General features: G+C 32.8%; 1 protein-coding gene across 1 annotated transcript in view; it reads right to left on the reverse strand.

Moving 5' to 3' along the window:
* The window catches only part of LOC118191574 (uncharacterized), a 208,165-nt gene that overhangs the window by 6,592 nt on the left and 183,119 nt on the right, over positions 1-18,454 (reverse strand). Inside the window, exons 26-28 of the mRNA XM_085810669.1 lie at positions 10,537-10,731; positions 7,047-7,162; positions 1,968-2,061 (exon numbers count right to left, since the gene is read on the reverse strand). Of these exons, the coding sequence (XP_085666795.1) occupies positions 1,968-2,061; positions 7,047-7,162; positions 10,537-10,731 (405 nt within the window). The remainder of the gene's footprint in view (positions 1-1,967; positions 2,062-7,046; positions 7,163-10,536; positions 10,732-18,454) is intronic.

An 18,454-nucleotide genomic window follows, 5' to 3' on the forward strand; every position in this document is an offset into this window, starting at 1 on the left:
TTCTAGCCGGAAGTGCTTTTTAGTTACACTACGAAAGCACATGCTAAATGAATTCTTATAATTATTTCTGTAGAGAAGACTTACAGAGTCATTAATAGCTTCAGATGGCGTTTGGTTTAAGTAAGAAAGCTGAACTAAAAGGCCGTATACTGTATTTGCCGGCGTATAAGACGCACCCCCTTTTTTATACACATTTTTGAAGGATAAAATTTTATTACTGATAATTATAATGAATTTACAGTATTTTAAATATAAAGTAATACAAACACGAAGTAATGCTTTCTGCAGATACCCAATTGCTTTTTTTTTTTTTTTTCCAAAGTTGCTTTTTTTATCCTCTTCCTGTTTCCGCCAAGTTCTTATCATTTTTACATTTGGGGTGGCCCGAAATGCCTTTCTGCAGCTCTGTTTCCATGTTTTTTAGCATATGCAATCACACGTAGTTGTATGCTATGTTATAGCAATGCCGACGTTGTTTTCGAGCCATAACTTGCCAGCAAATTTAAGAAAAACTGAATAGTAGAAATTTCACACACTTAAAAGTCGTTCACAAAAAATTGCAAAGTTTAAACGTATCCAGCTGTGATCGTCGATGACAGCGCATGCGCGCTCACTAAACTCTACGTAACTATAATATTCCCACACTCCGCAAGGAAACAAGAAAAAATCGCATAACTCCGAAAGGAGGAAAGAAATGTAATCAAAAACTGTGTACGTGTTTGCATACTTTACCCTTAAGCAAAAAGCTAATGCGTTCATTAAAATGCATTTAATTGTAACGGTTTATGACACGAGTGAAAAAAAAAAACCTTCTGAATTTGCTGCAATATTTATAATTTCACTATTCTGCCTTCAGAAATCATTTCTAGTAATAAAGATGTACAATTGTTTTTATTCTTAGCTTTTTTTAAGTGCTACTTCCAGATTTTGTTGTCACAATGAGATATCGTCACTATGTTTTTGACACGACTACTTTAATTAAATTTTCTCAAGGGGGGGGTGATAGGGGAAGAAGGGTGTGGAAACTCCCGGTACGCCTGCCGCAGTGTTCTCCATCAAAATTGGGACTGAGCTTAACACTTAGTAAAGCTCGGCGATATCTAATGTACCCTCGCAAATGCACTAGTTCCAGCCTTGCTTCAGCTTGTACCTGGTATGACTGTCTGCTCATCTGTGCAGATTGGTTGAGAAAGAATTGCCAGTTGGGATGGGAAGTAAAACGCAATTAAATTTGAATAATTATTCAAATCTAATACGCAGACATTTAATGAATTTTTAATGAATTTTAGATTATTGCTAATCCGATTAATGCCGGTTACCATAATTATGCTTGGTCCAGAATGAAAAAAGAAATTAAAAGATATGCAGTTAATAAAAATAAAACTTTGAAAAAAGAAAAAGGAGACAGATTTAGCAAGAACAATAAAGACCATTTTAGCACACCTCGACCTTTTATAAACTATTACACAAAATAACACTTTAAATATTATAGCTGAAAACAAAGGTTATTGCTCTCATCCTGCGAATAAATCACGTCCGTTTATATCGCGCAAAAGAAACGGTTTAGTAACTCTCAGGAAACAGATAAAATGTATTTATGTCAGCGACATTTAAAAAGATAGAATGGGATTAACAAGGATACAATATATTTTTCATTCGAGCAGCAGACTTTAACAATGTACTTCGAGTATCTTCAGAAAAAGAAAATCTTGATCATCAGCTCAGGATAAGCGAAATTTTAGTATTTATTAATATAAAGAGACAGATTGCTGTATGTTTCTCAGAAAGATTTGACCTTAGCTTTCAAGGCTGTTAGATAAGAAATCCAGTAATTAATCTATTTACAATGGAGAAAATTACAACGAATTATTTTGCTATCTACTGACAATTCGTGACTTTATTACAAACAAACAATTGGAGACCAGTTACAGAATATAAATCAAACGGGTTATAAGAATGTTTCTTACTTTCGTTGTGCTCTCCGAATGCCAAGCATCGCAGTAGGCTTCCATCTCACGCACCCCCAAACGATCGGATCCATGCCATACAAGTTTGTGGGGCCTGAAAAATGGTAAAAGTTGCATTTGATTTGAAAAATATTATGATCAAAGGTCTTGGCTCGCTTTTGCGATCAGACAAAAAGAACAAAGAATTTGAACTGCAATCTGAAAACTTCAGATTACAGTCTAACGACCCTATCAATTCTCCATTCAATTTTCAAAAATTTAAAGAAATTAAAAGTTACAAAGTACAAATATTTGGTATTCAGATTTCGTTTAACGACTGAAATAATTTGCATTTGAGCAATTACGATAAATTGAATAGCTTAATAGTAATGCTTGATATTTTTTTAATTGCACAGATACTAGAGACACAGAATACGGCAAGTTAAGGACACATAAAATGTGAAAACAAATTGTAGAAAAAATTTAATATGATATTATTACATCGTAAATTGACGCCACAGAGAGCTTGTACATTTATTTAATAAATAAACGACTTAATTTCAAGACGTAGCTGCGTATTTATTTTTACATTTCATAGGACTGCTTGCACCAAGGCTTGAAACTCTCAAGTGCCAAGACTTACTATTTTGCCAAGAAAAGAGACCTATGAATCCAAGACGATGAACAACTTGAAACGATGAACTGTATTGTGGCTACTCCTTTCGGGGATTTTATCCCCGAAATCCCCGGAAGCTATTCCTTTCGGGGATTTTAAGGAAATTTACATCATCAAATTATGTTTTTGAAGATTTTAAACTTGCATCAGAAATTCAAAATGCGTTGAAAATCAAAAGCTTAAAGTAAAACGGAAATGCAACATCAAAATTGACAATAATTAATCAAAAACACTAATAATAGCACATAAATCAAATAAATCAGCGACATTGTAATCTTAAAATTTTATTTTCGCTATTTTAATTGATGCAGAAAAAAAAAGTAGAATACTTATCCAAGGGATTCCGCACCTGTTGATCGTGCTAGGTAGAATATCGCAGGGAACAAAGAGCAGCTCCTATCCTTTGATAAAGATTTATGAGTCGTAAGATATTATGTAACATATTATGAATATGATGTAACACATTATGAATCACTGTATTTGAAATAACACTACAGTGCGTGTTAGCTTAGTGTCATAATACCGCCCAGCTAGTATAGTGATTAGCGATTCTGACTGCTGTATCGAAGGGGCCAGGACCAAATCTCGGAAAAGGCATGGGTGTTTGTAAATGTATGGTGTCAGTGGCAAGCCGAAAGTCCTCTCGAGAGGTTGATGGTCGGGGAAGAATGATGGGAGACCCTCGGACCAGTCACCCTGCGATGCTTCTCTCAAAATTGGGAGCGGGATCCTCGTCGGCTGTCGCCTATATGGTGCTCAAGGCTCTTACTAACGGCAGGTGCATTGCATTTGATTCATTGCCAAGACGAATGTCGTGGGCTTAAGCTGACCATTGTCAAACAAGTGAGATTAGTAACAGCAGCACTGTCATAATGAGTCGAATGCTAATAAACATTTCCTAAATTGCTTATTTGAATACAGCAAAGCACGTAAAGACTATCCGGCTAAGGGAATGGATAACTTCGTGGAAGATATTTCAAGAGGTACTTGCTCATATTCCTGTTATACATGAGCAAAAAGCATTAAAACTGCCATGAAACGATTCCGTTTCGGAAAATTCCAACTGAGATCGAATTACCAGTGTCTGTCGAACTTAACCATTCGGCCACTGGTGGGCAATACATTTTCAAGTATTCTGGAACATAAAAATAAAAAGTTGGAAAACACTTGTATAAGATTAACATTTTTAATTAAGGTTTTTTATTCGTCAATTTCAAGTAACCCAAAAATAATGTAAGACAAGGATTTTCAACCAGAGTTCACGTACCTTTACGTGCAAGATGAAATGTCTTGCTCATCGGGGCACAGAGTGTATTATAGCATGTAGTAAGAAACCATGAGTCGCATAGTATACGTTGCAAGCATATGCTAACTATTGTAAAGGTTCAAACACAAATGAAGTCTTTGCTAGAATTGCACGAAACAAGATTGGTGTAAAATTAATTAACACTATTGATTTAGATTATCTGAGGAAAACGATTTTTTTAACTACAGCTGATAAGAAGATTATGAGAAAAGGAATCGTCTTTACTGGCGACTTCTTTTAATCAGACGAAATTTCTCACGGTTATTTTATTCATTTGAGAAAACCTTATACAACCTCTCGCTAAGTGAACTCAAAATTGCAATACGTTAGTAATAAGGCTTACAGAACTTATTAAATTTTGAAGAAATACTTTTAAAAATAATTTTATGTACGTAACATAAAACTAAATATAAAAATAATGGAAATCTTGAAATACTTTTCAGAATACAGAAGCTAAAAACTTGTACCATATTATTTAAATTGGATTTTTGGAAAAGGTGACTATAAGCAATATTTATAGGGTTCATAGTATGTGTTTAAAACACGTACTTCAAATGCAAAATTGACGTTTACAAAGTTTCACAAAATAAGGAAAATGATTTTATTACACTGATTCAGATTGAGTTCTGTAATTAAAAACTTAGCATTTTGTATAATCTCCGTACAATAAAATAACGAAATTCTTTTCATAATTTTTCGTTAGATTTGTTTGAAATTTTATCCAAATAGTTTACTAATAGACACTGAAAAAAATTAAATCTATAAATTTACTCCAGAGAATGCCATCTGGTTATTTATTAAAAACTTAATTTTCAATATTTACTTGAACCTTAACGCCGTCCACTTAGGAAAGCTGTATTATGAATGCTATTGTGTTTTGAACGCATAGTCACATTGCGGCTTGCGAACTGCATGTGACTGACTGGCTCCTTGCGGCTCTTGAGCTGCATGCTGTTTGGTCCTTTAGATGCAACATACTTGCAATAAACAATTATTTTATTTTGGAAGTACTTTTGAAGCAGGAAGCCTCAAACGACATGTTTCTTTATTAATCAGTAATTTAATATCTTAAATACATTTCTGTGCAATAATTTAATCGATTTTACACTTTCTGCGAAAAGCTAACCACATAGTAACAACCAAAATCGCAAATAATTTCTTTCTGTGGATTATTAATAAGATATTACTTTTAGAACAGCTAATGGAGATCGGTGCAACACAAAATACAAATATGCAGCAAATTTAAAATATAATACCTTGCTAATATTTTTTCCGTTTTTTCTTCAGACAGTTTCTTTTCTCATCATGTATCTTCATTAAGCTGTTTCTCATAATTAACCTTTTGTGTAATTCTCTTGCTTCTCAATAGCTGCTATTTAGTGTCTCCAGAGGATTACCATTCCTTGCAGGTTACGATTGCCATTCAGGCTTCAGATGGGTCTGACTTGAAGAAACCTTTAGCAGAGAGGGAAAATTCTACCCACGTAGCGCATTTTCAGTTTGCGAAAGAATTTAATGTAAGGTAGATTCAAATATAGATTTTATGGTGAATAAAGTAAACCTTTCCACTTGTATTTCGGCACCAGATCGTCATTATTGTCTTACCTACAGGTGTGCACTAACATTCAGAAAGAACTCTTTGTAAGCAAGCAAAGTGACTTTTGTACATTTTCTGAACAGTTTCCTCAACCACTAACAATAATCCAACCACTCACAATAATATGCTGTTGTCGTAGTTTCCATATGGAACTTGGACATATAAACAGTTAAAGGTGTTTTGTGATAGTTTATTCATAATCCTAAGCAGAGGTCATCATTTAATTAATCTAATATTGTGCATGCCAAAATTTGGGGTTACGGAGAAGATGGCGTTCTAACCTGGATAGACAACTCCGCTTTCAACTTAATTGAAAATCTTATGCCAAGTTCCTAAAACTCCTGTTTCGTCAATAGCGATTATTTGAAACTGAAATCTTTCGCTTTCATTAAGAAAATTTCAATTTAATAACTCACATCAAACAACGAGGGCTTATCAGGCACAAACATTTTTTTTCCACAACAGATGTTGTCAAACTACGGCATAGTGTTAAGGAAATCGCTATACCTTGTTACATTTCCTCACTTGATGATCTTGTTTTTTTATAACCCGCAACAAGTGCTATCCTTCCTTTGTCTATTAATGTGTCTTATTTTTCTGACCTACATACCTGTAGTATGCGTAATATGTCTTTCAAAAAACAAGCATCTCAACATGATTTGCAGGAGTGTCATTAATTCTGTAGCCTAGCTGGTTCAACATCAAATAGTCTTATACGGAAGGATGACCTATCTTACGAAACAGATGAAGTAAGAATTATTTATTTATTTTATTTGTAACCATATTAATAATATAAACATTTGAAAGTCTCATTAATTTACTTCAAGCTTTTATTTCAGCTCGAAACTTGTTTAATTACTTTTAAAATGAAGCAACTATGAACTTGCAGCTCTTGAAAAATTTAGTTGCGACTCTTCAGTTTTCTTCAGTTCTAACATGCGGCTCCTATTCTCATAAAGTACGTTCAACAAAAAACTCCACTGTATCAGAACCTTTAAATTTAAAACCTACACAAACACCGTAAATTAAATTTACAGTAATAAAATTAAAGGCAAAAAAGTCCCGAACTAATATATTTTAATTAATTTAATACATTATGACATTCAGCTTCTAGACTTGGCATAGAAAGTTTTAACATTTTTGATATCCTTAATGTTTATTAACTTTTATTTTTTAAATTAGATAGAATTAGCATAGAATAATACAAATTTTACAGAACGCTCTATGTATTTTGAAGGAGACTGTTAGATCTCATCTTTAAGATGAGGTATTAAGTTAGAAGATAAGAAGCCGATGTCCATTTCCTTTTAAATTCTTTTAATTTTCTATCAGATAAACATTAGTCTAGGTTAAATTTTCTGAATTTTAAATTTCAAATTTGATGATTTCTGTTGCATAAAATTTGTCTGTGCTAGAAAAGCAAAAATTAAAAATTAAATTACAAATACACCTGAAATCTTCTGTGAGAATTATTAAACAAAAAAGTCATAAATTTCAGTAAATTATGCAATAAACTCTTACCATGCATTGTCAGTTAAAACATTTCGCCCGTCAAAGGAATATATTCTAGGAGGATAGGAAAATGGTGCAGCAGTACCGGCAAACAAATCTTTCCAAGAATTAAATAGCACTTCGCCCTGAGGAGAAAAAAAAATAAATAAGTTAGCAGCTTGTCTATATCAAATGCGTAGTTACATAACCCTCTAACCTTCCAAAGGTTTCGCTCCGAAACTCCAAATTTCCAAAAACTACCATGAGAAAGAGGAATTTTCTTGACTATGATATGAAAATATCTTTTACAATTTATGTCTGGATTCTTTTTCTTTTAACATTCTGTCTTAATTTCTTGGACATATTTCAAGATACGAGCAACATATAAACAGTTAAAGGTGTTACAAAAACTATTCTGGGATATATATACGATCTGGGCAAGGAAGAGAAGATTATTTGTAATGCATTTTGAACATTTGGAAAATCGTAAGTTATTCATTATTAAATTTTTAAATAAAAACACAAAACGAATAAATCGGGAGGTAATTTTTATTATTATATTAATATCAAATACAGAACCTATATTTTTCCATTATTGTAGCCGTATACAGAAAAGAAAAATATGAAAAGAATCAAAAGGTACTTCAGAAAATATTTGCTACAGATAATTTTAGTTTGCATCATCATAGTACGATTAAAACGACCCTAAACAGCGCACGCTTTCACAACCTCTAACTCCTTTTTTTATTATTTTATGGCGTAAAATTAAGATTATGGGAGATATAGAATGATTTGCATCCCCTTCAAACAAGGGGGAATACGAAGGCTTTATGGCCTAGGCGGAAATCAGGCGCTGTACAACATTATAAAGAAAACCTACCGAGGGTTTCATTATAAGGAAATTCACGACGTTTTGTGTAGATTTTACCTTAGTCGAAAACTTTTTAGCAACTCATATTATTACCTTCTTCAACCTCTTTTTTAATTACAGCTGAAATCGGAAATTTTCTTCTAGCAGTTATTAAAGCGAACTTCTTCGTTAGTTTTTCCGCTGCTAAAATTTCTTCAACTTCAGCAGTACTTATAACTATTTATAGACGACAATTGTTATCTCTCGGCATTGCATGAAACAGGTCTCATGAAATCTAGCGATATATTTGTCATAATATATTTTAGGTGCTGAAAGTCCTGACCTGTAAAACAATGTTTCTGGCATACTATAATATGTAGAATGAAACCACTACGTAATAGATCATCTTAAGGTACCAGCACATTTATGAGGATTAGTTTTTAACGTGAAAAGATTTAGCAGGAAAAGATAGAAATTAAAAACTGTAGGTTTTTACATATGATCTCAGTAAAACACATTATAGGAATTCTTCGAATTGCTCTTTATCGATATTATTCAATCACTAATTTAGTTTTTTGCTAAAAGGAACTGAAAAAAAATGGAAGAATAGATTCATAGCAGAAAAAGAAATGCTATAAACCAAAATTCTCAGAAAAGCTTAAAACGTGAAAAACTTTTCTCAAAATAAACATTTTTGTCATACGAAAATTATTTCTGCTTAAATGAAAATTTAAACACATTTTTCTTTTAAAGAAAGCTTTTTAAATAAGTGACAGAAAATGTTTTGTTTCATTTTTTATATAACAGACAATTTCTTACCCTTAAAATGTATTGCTAAAGAAGTGTTACTATGTTAAGAAACTATGTTACATACATTTCTATATCAAGTGATATAAATAAATGTAGCCTGTGAAACTACAGTTTAATTAGTCACTCTGGTTGATCACGTTTCAAATACTGGATTCGAAATACTGTTTAAATGAAGTTCTTTTAATCATTTCATTATAATTAAGAAATTTAAAGAAAAATTCCTGGTTAGTCTTTAAAAAACTAAAATATCAGTCTATATAAAAAGATAATTATTACATGAAAAGATAACTACGAATAAAAAAATGAAAAAAGTACTATTCCTGATACTGTACAAAGCAATTAATATTTATTAATATATATTCATTCAAATAATGTGTTTTATTATGTGCTTTTTAATTGCTTCGTAGAAACCATCTATCAGACAGAAGTTTCGAATTCAATTATATTTCAATCAATAAAATGTTCACTTAATAGCATATTGAAAGGAAGTGTTACAAATGGCTGCAAACTTTTGTAGTCGAAATAGCTAGATTTGTTAAGGACGTTTTGCCACTTTCTTTCTTGAAAAATCACAGCAGGTTTCCGTCTTTGATTTAGGTAACTGCATATCTAAATCACAGGACAAAAAATGCAAGTGTGAATAAATGTGAATGATCAGCCATTATAATCTAGGCAACAGATCTACACAAATTCCATAATGAATTGATCTGCGCGACAGGATGCCTATGCAATCGTGTCCCATCATACAAATAATGGCAGCTTTAGGTAGGTTGACCAGTAAGCAATAAAGCAGAAACTTTAGTAATGATACTGTAAGAAAAAAGTGTGAAAGAATGTAAGATTTTAACTTAAATTTTAGTTATCTGCATAACGGTGCCAGCTCAAAATATGCTAGGTCACTGCTATGCAATACAGTTTTATTTCACTGTTCCGAATTTAGGAAAGATATACAAATCACTTCTGCAAAGCGCTGTTAGCATCTTTATGAAGGTTGTCTTTTTAAGATAAAAATTAATAAAATTCCATGTACGCCAGGGTTTCGTTTCAAAGATACCTGTTGTGGCGATTTTTAACAAGGCTGCGTAAAGATGTCTGTATTTTTAAGATAAAGTACCATTATGAAAGGATACCATTAGACATCAGATCTTACATGACAAATGATTTTTGGAAAATTTCAAATTACTTTCTATACAGTAATCAGCTTCTTTTAATATTAAGGGCTTTCTAAAAGTATTCGAAGGAACAAATATAATCAACATTTCTTGCAAACATTAATTGAATTTCTTTTCACAGCCAATCTACTTAATATTTTATCTGGTTTTGTTCATCCGTAACCTAGATTGAATATACAAGAAATGATTAAGCAGTAAGCTCATGTAAAACCTGTAACACTGTAATCTCTAAGTGGACTTGTCTTCTGAAAATCCTCTTTACATCACCTTTTTTAAATTATCAAACTATATTGTATTAATATTCATATTCATGTTTACCATATAAGCATTAAAACGCTCATAAGGAAGCATAAATGTAAATAACTAAAGCAGTTTTATTTTTTTAATCATAATGAAATCTGCTTCGCTTCAGGTGCTTTGCTTGCAAAGACTTTCAATCAAACGTCATTATTCATTATAAATATTTATTTTAACAGCTATGTGCAAACATAAGGCACTACTAAAGTTTTCTAATGTCCGATATCATCTGAATTGTGTTAAAAGAGCGAACTTATTAAGGTTAAAAAAAATCAATCTTCTGTTGTTAAAGACTTAAGATAAATTGAAGGAAACTATTTAACAAAGAGACTGATTTCGTCTACAAACCTCTTTTTCAAATCGAAATGTTAATCCAAAGAAGTTGACTTACCTTTATATTAACAATGGGTAAATCTGAATCCTTATGGCGAACAATGCTGTCCAGGTTCTGTACGCGGGACGCCAAAAATGCCCTGAAAGTCCCTCGGAAATTTGCTCTTCTGGATTGTCTGTAGCATTCGTAATCTGCTCCTCGAACGCCATGCATGTCGCCAGTATACGGCTGGTTCAGAGCAGCCATTCTCAGCTAAAAAATACAAAAATATCTGAAGCAGAGTCACTTCAGAATCTGCAATGTCATTATAAAAAGGACTATATCTGTTCCAGAATCCTAAGTATTTAAAATGATCTTGAGAGAATTAATCGACTACAAATGCGGATTTTTCTCATTCTCTATCTGTCACAAGATTAGGATTCAGAAAAATTTAATTTTACATCAAACAGCAGAAGCACATGCAACATTTATTGATTCATAGAAAAATAAAAGCACAATTTTACAGATTTTTTTGGTCACTAAACATACGATTTAGTAGAAGCACATAAGTACTTTAAAATAATTCTATTCTTCACCAGACACACGGGATTCAATAAAAATACACGCGAGATCCTACTGTTAAAATTTCTCAACAAATAAAACATTAATAAGAAGCACAAATCGATTTCTACTCTTTCATTTTATCCCCAAGCGTAAAATGTAATTGAAAATATGGAAGATTCAGTTTATCACCAAGACAGAATTTAAACTACTTACTTACTACTGTTTTTTCTAATTGTCATCATGGGTACAAGTCATATTATTTTGTGGTTCGTTAAACTGTTTTTTTTTTTTTTTTTTTTTTTTTTTTTTGTTAACTCTAATTCCAGCTCCTCTTGTTCAGTATACCACGAGGCTTACATGAGTAAGTTATAGAACTAGCAAAGTAAATAAACGAATATACAATAGCACTGAAAAGGGGGGGAAATTTAAAATAAATAAGAAAGAGAAAAATAAAATAAAGTTATAAGGTATTTCTCCCGCCTTCCTAGCGTGCCTTCGTGGTGTAGTGGTTTTGCATGCTGGGCCAGTATTCCAGAGGTCCGTGGCTCGATTTCCGGCGTAGGCGTTTGCTAATTTTTTATCTTGTCTGCTTCCAAAAAATAACTAATGTCTCTACAGTGGCGCCCGAACTAAAAGGGTGTTGGATGAGGTTTCTCCATACCCAGGATTTGGCGATAGGGTCCCCTGAAAACCTCAGTCGCTCTTTAAAAAGGGGATTATATAAGGTATTTCTCCCACTTTCCTAGCGTGCCTTCGTGGTGTACTGGTCAGCACACTGGAACGGTATTCCAGAGGTCCGTGGTTCGATTCCCGGCGAAGGCGTTGCTAATTTTTCATCTCTCCGGCTTCCAAAAAAATCCTAATGCCTCTACAAAGTATTAAAATAAGAGAATATATTCTAATTTGAGAACGAAAATACGAAAACAGAAATTGTCTCTTTAGTTCGTAAAAGATCAGGAAAAATTGGTGGCCAAGATACAGACAGGTGCTTCAAAGGCGCTTGAAGTATCTTCCTCTGCTGGACATAATGAACATGCTCAAGAAGCGTATGTTTAACATATTTATCTCCCCTACCTACAAAACATTTGAAACAAGTTCAAACTGCTTTAAATTGCACTTAATATTGCCATGTCTGATCAAAAGTTGAGTCAATTTAAAAATCTGTTCAAAACTGATCAACTTTTATTCTGTGGAAAAACTGCAGGGAAGGTCCGTTGTGCTTTTAATGAGGCCACATATTCTCTATTCCAAATACACATAGTTTCATTTTCACAAAAGCGCTTTGAGTGAAAAACAGGAACATGGGGATCTAATCAAAGTGAAGTGTTTTTGGCTGAATTTGCTACAGAATCAGCCTTTTGATTTCCAAAATTTCCACAGTGTCGAAGAACGCAAGCAAAATGAATGTCGATATCAAGATCTCCCAAGGTCTTAATAATAACCTGAATTTTAACAGCAAGTTTATCTGAAACACTAATTTTCTCTAGAAACTGTAGCAAAGAAAGAGAATCACTACATACGAGTATTAAAACACGCGTTAATCTCAAACCACTACGAGAATTTTGAGTCTATTTAACAGCAAAGTTTAAGCATAGAAACTCAGCCTTAAAAACAGAGTACGTATCATTCAATCTGTACTGCTTGAAGTCACTTTCTTGTTTGTCTTCATAAATAACAAAAGCAAGGCCAACCTTATCATTCATTTTGCTTCCAACTGCTGAAACAAATAAATTAGTACTCTTGAAGACTAGATCGGAATAGCTAAAACTTGATATAGAGTTTCTGTTAAAAGCATGCGGCAAAGCAGAAACTGGAAGAATGCCGTTAAGAAAATTCGACGAGAAGTGCAGATGTTTTCCTTCATCACAATATTGTTCAAAATTTCAATATCTGTTGATAGAATACCAGTGATAATAAAAAGAGCCTTGTAACAAATAGCTCTTTAGCCACGAATAATCTCTAAAAGAAATCTCCTTTGAATTTTCCTTAGAAACTTGCAGTTTACTTTCTTCAATAAAGAACCACTCCAAATTCCATTTGATGCATAAGAAATAACCGGCATTATTCATTGCCTGTAGATTAACTTAAGAACATCTGTATTGATCCCATAAGAGTGTTTCGAAATTTAAAATAATCCTGACAATACCTTTTCGCATTTTCTTGAGAGATGGGAAATATGATACTTCCACTGAAATTTTTTATCCAAGATCACTGATAAATACTTTATTTGAGTACTCTTCTATAAGAACGTCCCCAAGGGATAAACTTATTCTGCAGTCAGTATTCATCTTTTTATGTACTATTATAATTTTGTTTTTGAGTGGGTTTAATTTCATTTGATAAGGATTAGACTACTGAAAAGCAGTATCAAGTAAATCTCGAGACAAAGAACAAGCACCAACGAAGGTTTTAGATTGAATAATTAAAAGCAGATTATTCGCAAAAGCAATTTCAAAACAGTTTTCAAATGCAGATAATTCGCCCAAAAGATGATTAATTATAAGATTCCACAAAAATGATCTAGAGACTGATCCTTGAGTACTTTAACTATAATATTTCTTCGTAAAGTATTCATTGAGTAACATTCATTTTAGTATTTTAACTGTAAAATTTTTTTCTCAAGTACCATCAATAAAAGAATTAAAATTGTTTCACTGCTAATATAACCCCTTGAAGGCACACTAGGTGTAAGAAACTTTATAACAATCTGTCCACCACCAGAAGAGCTCATTGCCTGAGCATTGCCAATTAGAAAAACTATCTTTTTCTTTTCAGACCCTTTTTTGTCCAATTCGCTTATATCTGGAAAAAATGTTAGGGAACATTTTTTTAAAATCCCGATGTCCATCCAAGCATACGACTGAAATCACAATAAACAGATACTCTTCTAATTTAATTTAATTTTCGCAGTTTTTTTCGCAGACATTTTCAGGATTTATAAACTGCGACGAAAGGTTTTAATTTCGAAATTCCAGAAACGGTTGCATATCGTATCATAGTTATTGTCAGTTTAAATGTATAATATCGTTTAAATGTACAATATCGATGTGTTAAATATCGTATCATTGTTATTGTCAGTTTAAACCTAGAATTTATTTTCCTGTTGCATTGCTAATGCTTTAATCTGAAGGCATTTTGAAAGATTCTCACGCTGTTAACTTTCAAAACTTAATAAGGTATAATTCTTCCTTCATCATGCAATCATTAAGTTTTTAATAACTTGTGAAGTTGAATAATTTGCATTTGATTATCCAATTGCCTGATCACTTCGTGAATGCTATAGCATATTCCATAGCGTATAAAGCAGTCTACAGTTTCATTGAAGGAACCATAAATGTCTAAATAATTATTGAGAAACAGTGCGTTTTCCAGTGTTTTATAGGGAATAAAAATGCCGTTCGGTTTTTATTAATTCATTGAATCAAGCAGGCTTCTAGTATTTTGAACGAAGAATTTATAACTCTTTGTATTTGAATTAGCTGCAGTTTTACAAACGCATGAAAATTTCAATAGTTTTTCTTTCTTTCTTGAAGTAACACCGATTTCAATATAAGTACTCAGCTCCATAGGGAATTTTTGAAATGATTAACCTTGCTCTGGCTTAGCAACTGCATATAATTTTAATTTAATTGTTAAATGGTTTTGTTTTTATTTAGATGATTGCTTGGGTAAATACATTTTCGTATAAAATTAAAATATACACAAATCTTTCATCATGAAGTTTCATCCTTCATCATAACAATGATCTATGTCACACATTCTCTAAGATACTGTTGTTTTTGTGAAATAAAATCTCTGCAGTGCATTATTATGTACTGGGCTTAGCGTATCCCAAAAGTTGAAAACAGAACGAAATGCAACCGTTTTAAACCTTTCAGGACATTCAGGCAGCCAAAGAGAGGCAATCTACTGTATTAAAGCACTAATCATCTAATAACAATTTAGAATAAGTGTGTTTCAAAGTTATACGTAATATTCTGCTTGAAATTAATAAAACTATGTCTTTTCCTTCTTTAAATATTCTTATTTAAATATTCACGGTAACTTCTTTAGTAACCTGTGTATTTTAGGCTTTGTGACATATAACTTTTTAATTTTTTTTTCAATTTTTTCAAACTATGCGGCTCGATTTTAGTTTTCCAAACAACCTCCTTATCCTCCCAAAACGTCCGAAGTATTTATTGAAGCTAATTCCACCAATACATTTCGCACAATTTAAGCCAACTATTTCATGGGCACACAACGTTTACAAATACTTAGATATTCCCATTCAGTAATGTATAAGTGAAAAATATTTAGGCTTTATTGAGCAATATTAATATTTGGAAAATATAGCAAATATTTTTAATTTAGGTAAAGATAATTTATCGTAATATCGCTAAACTAGTTTTTTTCCAAGAGAAAAAAAGATGCCATAATTATATCAGAAGCAGTTTTGCAGATAAAAATCTTATGCAACTCTAAACAGAAATTTATATAACCAGGCATTCCATATACAATGAAAATGTACATGATATGTATCAACTCACCTTCCTCCTTATCTGGAAGCATAAAATGGGGAAGAAATGAAATAAATTTACTGTGAGTATTATACAGTCATTAGTAAACACCAAATAGATAAAACTAAATAGAACTTTCCTCCTTCGATTGTAAAATACGTTTCCTGAATTGTAAACTTACGTTTGCTAAATTGTTAGCTAAGATTTCATCTAAAAATTCATATTTAAAGATAGCTAATTAGTCAAGGTAAAACAGTTCATTTAATGATGAAGTCACTCACGCTGACTGATAGATAGTAAAGAGAACTTATATTTTATTGTATATATTAAATTACACTCTTTTATCGGTCAGCTGTCAAAATATACAGTTGCATGAATAAAAGAAATATGTTTATGGCTTAAAATTATATTTTAATCACACAAGAAGTTGTAGACTATATTTTAATTTTAATTTTAAATGAGCGAATACTTATATTTCAGTTGTAAAAAGAGTAAGAAATGCAATAAAATATAAGAGAAAATAAAATTTGATTCACCGATGTAAAGCCATCACTAATATTAGGTTTATTTTCTCGAATAAAGTAATAAAATGTAGAAGCATACTTTTTTCCCCATTATCAAGAATTATTTACGAGTAAAACATTTGATTTTTTACTTATATATAAGAAATAATTTGTTAGCACATTTTAGAAGTAATCAATAAGAACAAAAATCCAAAGGAATATATCCTTGTAATCTTAATTTAAGTGTAGTAGAGTATGGTCAATACACTGGCATGTATTGCAAGGAATTCTTAAAGCAACGGTTTCGCGATGAATATCTGCAAAAAAAAAAAAATAAATAAATAAATAAAATAAAATAAAATAAATAAATTGCGTTTATTATCTAAATGTGCAGTCTAGGAGTTAATCCTTTATACTATAAGTTCGTTTCTCCCTACTTACCGCTTGCCTTCGTGATGCAATTGGAAGTAAGTTCGGTTAGTAGTATGGAGGTTTGGAGTTCAAATCTTTGTGAGGCCACTGATCACTTTTGCCATTTCTTGTCTCCACAAATCTAATGACTCTAAAGATGGCGTCTGACTTAATTGTGGTGGATGATATTTCGTTTTCACCTGGAATTGAAAACTGGGTCCCTTTATCTTAAGTCGCCGTTTAAGTTGGGAGAATGTAAAGTATTTTCTCTTTCTTTATTGCGTGCCCTCCTGATGTAATTGAAAGAAGTTCCGGTTAAAAATTCGGAGATAAGGAGTTCGAATCTGGGCAAGGGCATTGCCAAATAAATTCCGATCTTTTTCTAAATAAAATAACACAGTAGTAGAGGTTAAACTTGTGCAAGTATTTATTATGTTCGGAAAATAACATAAAGCAACTGCCATCAACCTCCGTTCACATATTGCTAGAGTCGATCAGTGAAACTCCTCACAATTTCATGAGCGTCCATTACGGCACAACGGAGTGTAGTTGTGACTTTGAAACTACACACTATACTATAACCCATTTTGTATTTGGTAGTGATCAACGCGTATTTTTGTAAGAAAGATGATCAAACAGCAATACTGAATATAGGTCAATGCACAGCACTTCCACAGCAAGCGCCTAACAAATCGACCTGTGGTTTTAACAAGATGGTACATTTGCCCGTGCGTCAGGTATTCGGCTAAGTTTAGAACATTTGATCTTACGATTTGTTACTATGATCTTTCGATCTAAAAGTATGATCTGATTGCTACTATGATCTGATTTGCTACTACGATCTTTCGATTTGCTATTTTCCTGTGGACTTATTTAACATCGAAAGTATACGTCGGCTATACCATGTTCCCTACCTAAAGTGTAGGCTGTTATTCAATACAAAGTAGCCTTCATGCGCTGCCCACCCGGAATAGTAGTTAGCGACGGTGACTGCCCTACCGAAGGGCCCGGTTTCGACTCCTGAAGAAGACACTGATGCTGGTAAATGATTAGTAACTGAGCAGCATGGGTCCACACTAAAATATGCGGCGAGCCGAAAGTCTTCTCGAGAAGTTGATGGTAGTGTAAGAGGGGTGGGGAGACCCTCGGACCCTTCCTTCTCCCGGGATGCACTCCATCGAAATTGGGGCGGAACTGAGCGAAGTCGCTCTGTCACCTGTATGGTGCTCAAGGCGCTTGCGAACAACAAGCGCAATCCTGCTTTTCTTGCTGCCCTGTATTTCGTGGGCTTGTTGTGATATTACTGTCAGACAAGGAGATAAGTCACGAAAGAACACAACAGCCTTCATGCCGATGGAAATAATAAGATAACGTGTTAATTAAGCTAAACTTTACAAATTGTTCGGGTCGGCTTCATGGAAAATGGCTCACGCCTCAGATAAATTGCGTCAGAACTCTTGCTTTCAAAATATAAAGCATATCTTTAGTTAAAAATTAGGCGAAGAAACTATGTTAGATCGGCGAAGATTTTAAATAAGGCAGACTCGATTTCAAGGGCAATCTGCTATAGATCCCTCTTATTTTTAGGAATAAAAAAAATGCCAGTCTCCTGTCTAGCGCCAAATAGTTTCTACTTCTGAAGAAGAGGGCATACGCTAGATCGCTGGTGAACTTATAGAGTTTTATTCAAAATCTACACCATTCTAAACTCGTTTTTTGACTAAATTTCAATTTTTACGTTGTTGTATTTCTCTTTCAGCTACATTTACTTAATTCTTAAATCCTAGTCTACTCCATGTAATCTTTTGTGACTTTTTTCAGGCATATTAGTAAAGCTCTCTTAACTTTGTAAGGCATACATCGTAAAGCTTTGTTATGGTATTTTATAACACAGAGAAGTGCAATGGTTTAAAACTGAAAGTATATATATATATACCCCCGGGATGGGGATATTCATAATATATATATATATATGTGTGTGTGTGTGTGTGTGTGTGTGTGTGTGTGTTATGAATGTTT

Source organism: Stegodyphus dumicola, chromosome 2, assembly GCF_044657685.1.
Source record: "Stegodyphus dumicola isolate Sdum_Otavi_A_Nest chromosome 2, ASM4465768v1".
NCBI lineage: Eukaryota > Metazoa > Arthropoda > Arachnida > Araneae > Eresidae > Stegodyphus > Stegodyphus dumicola.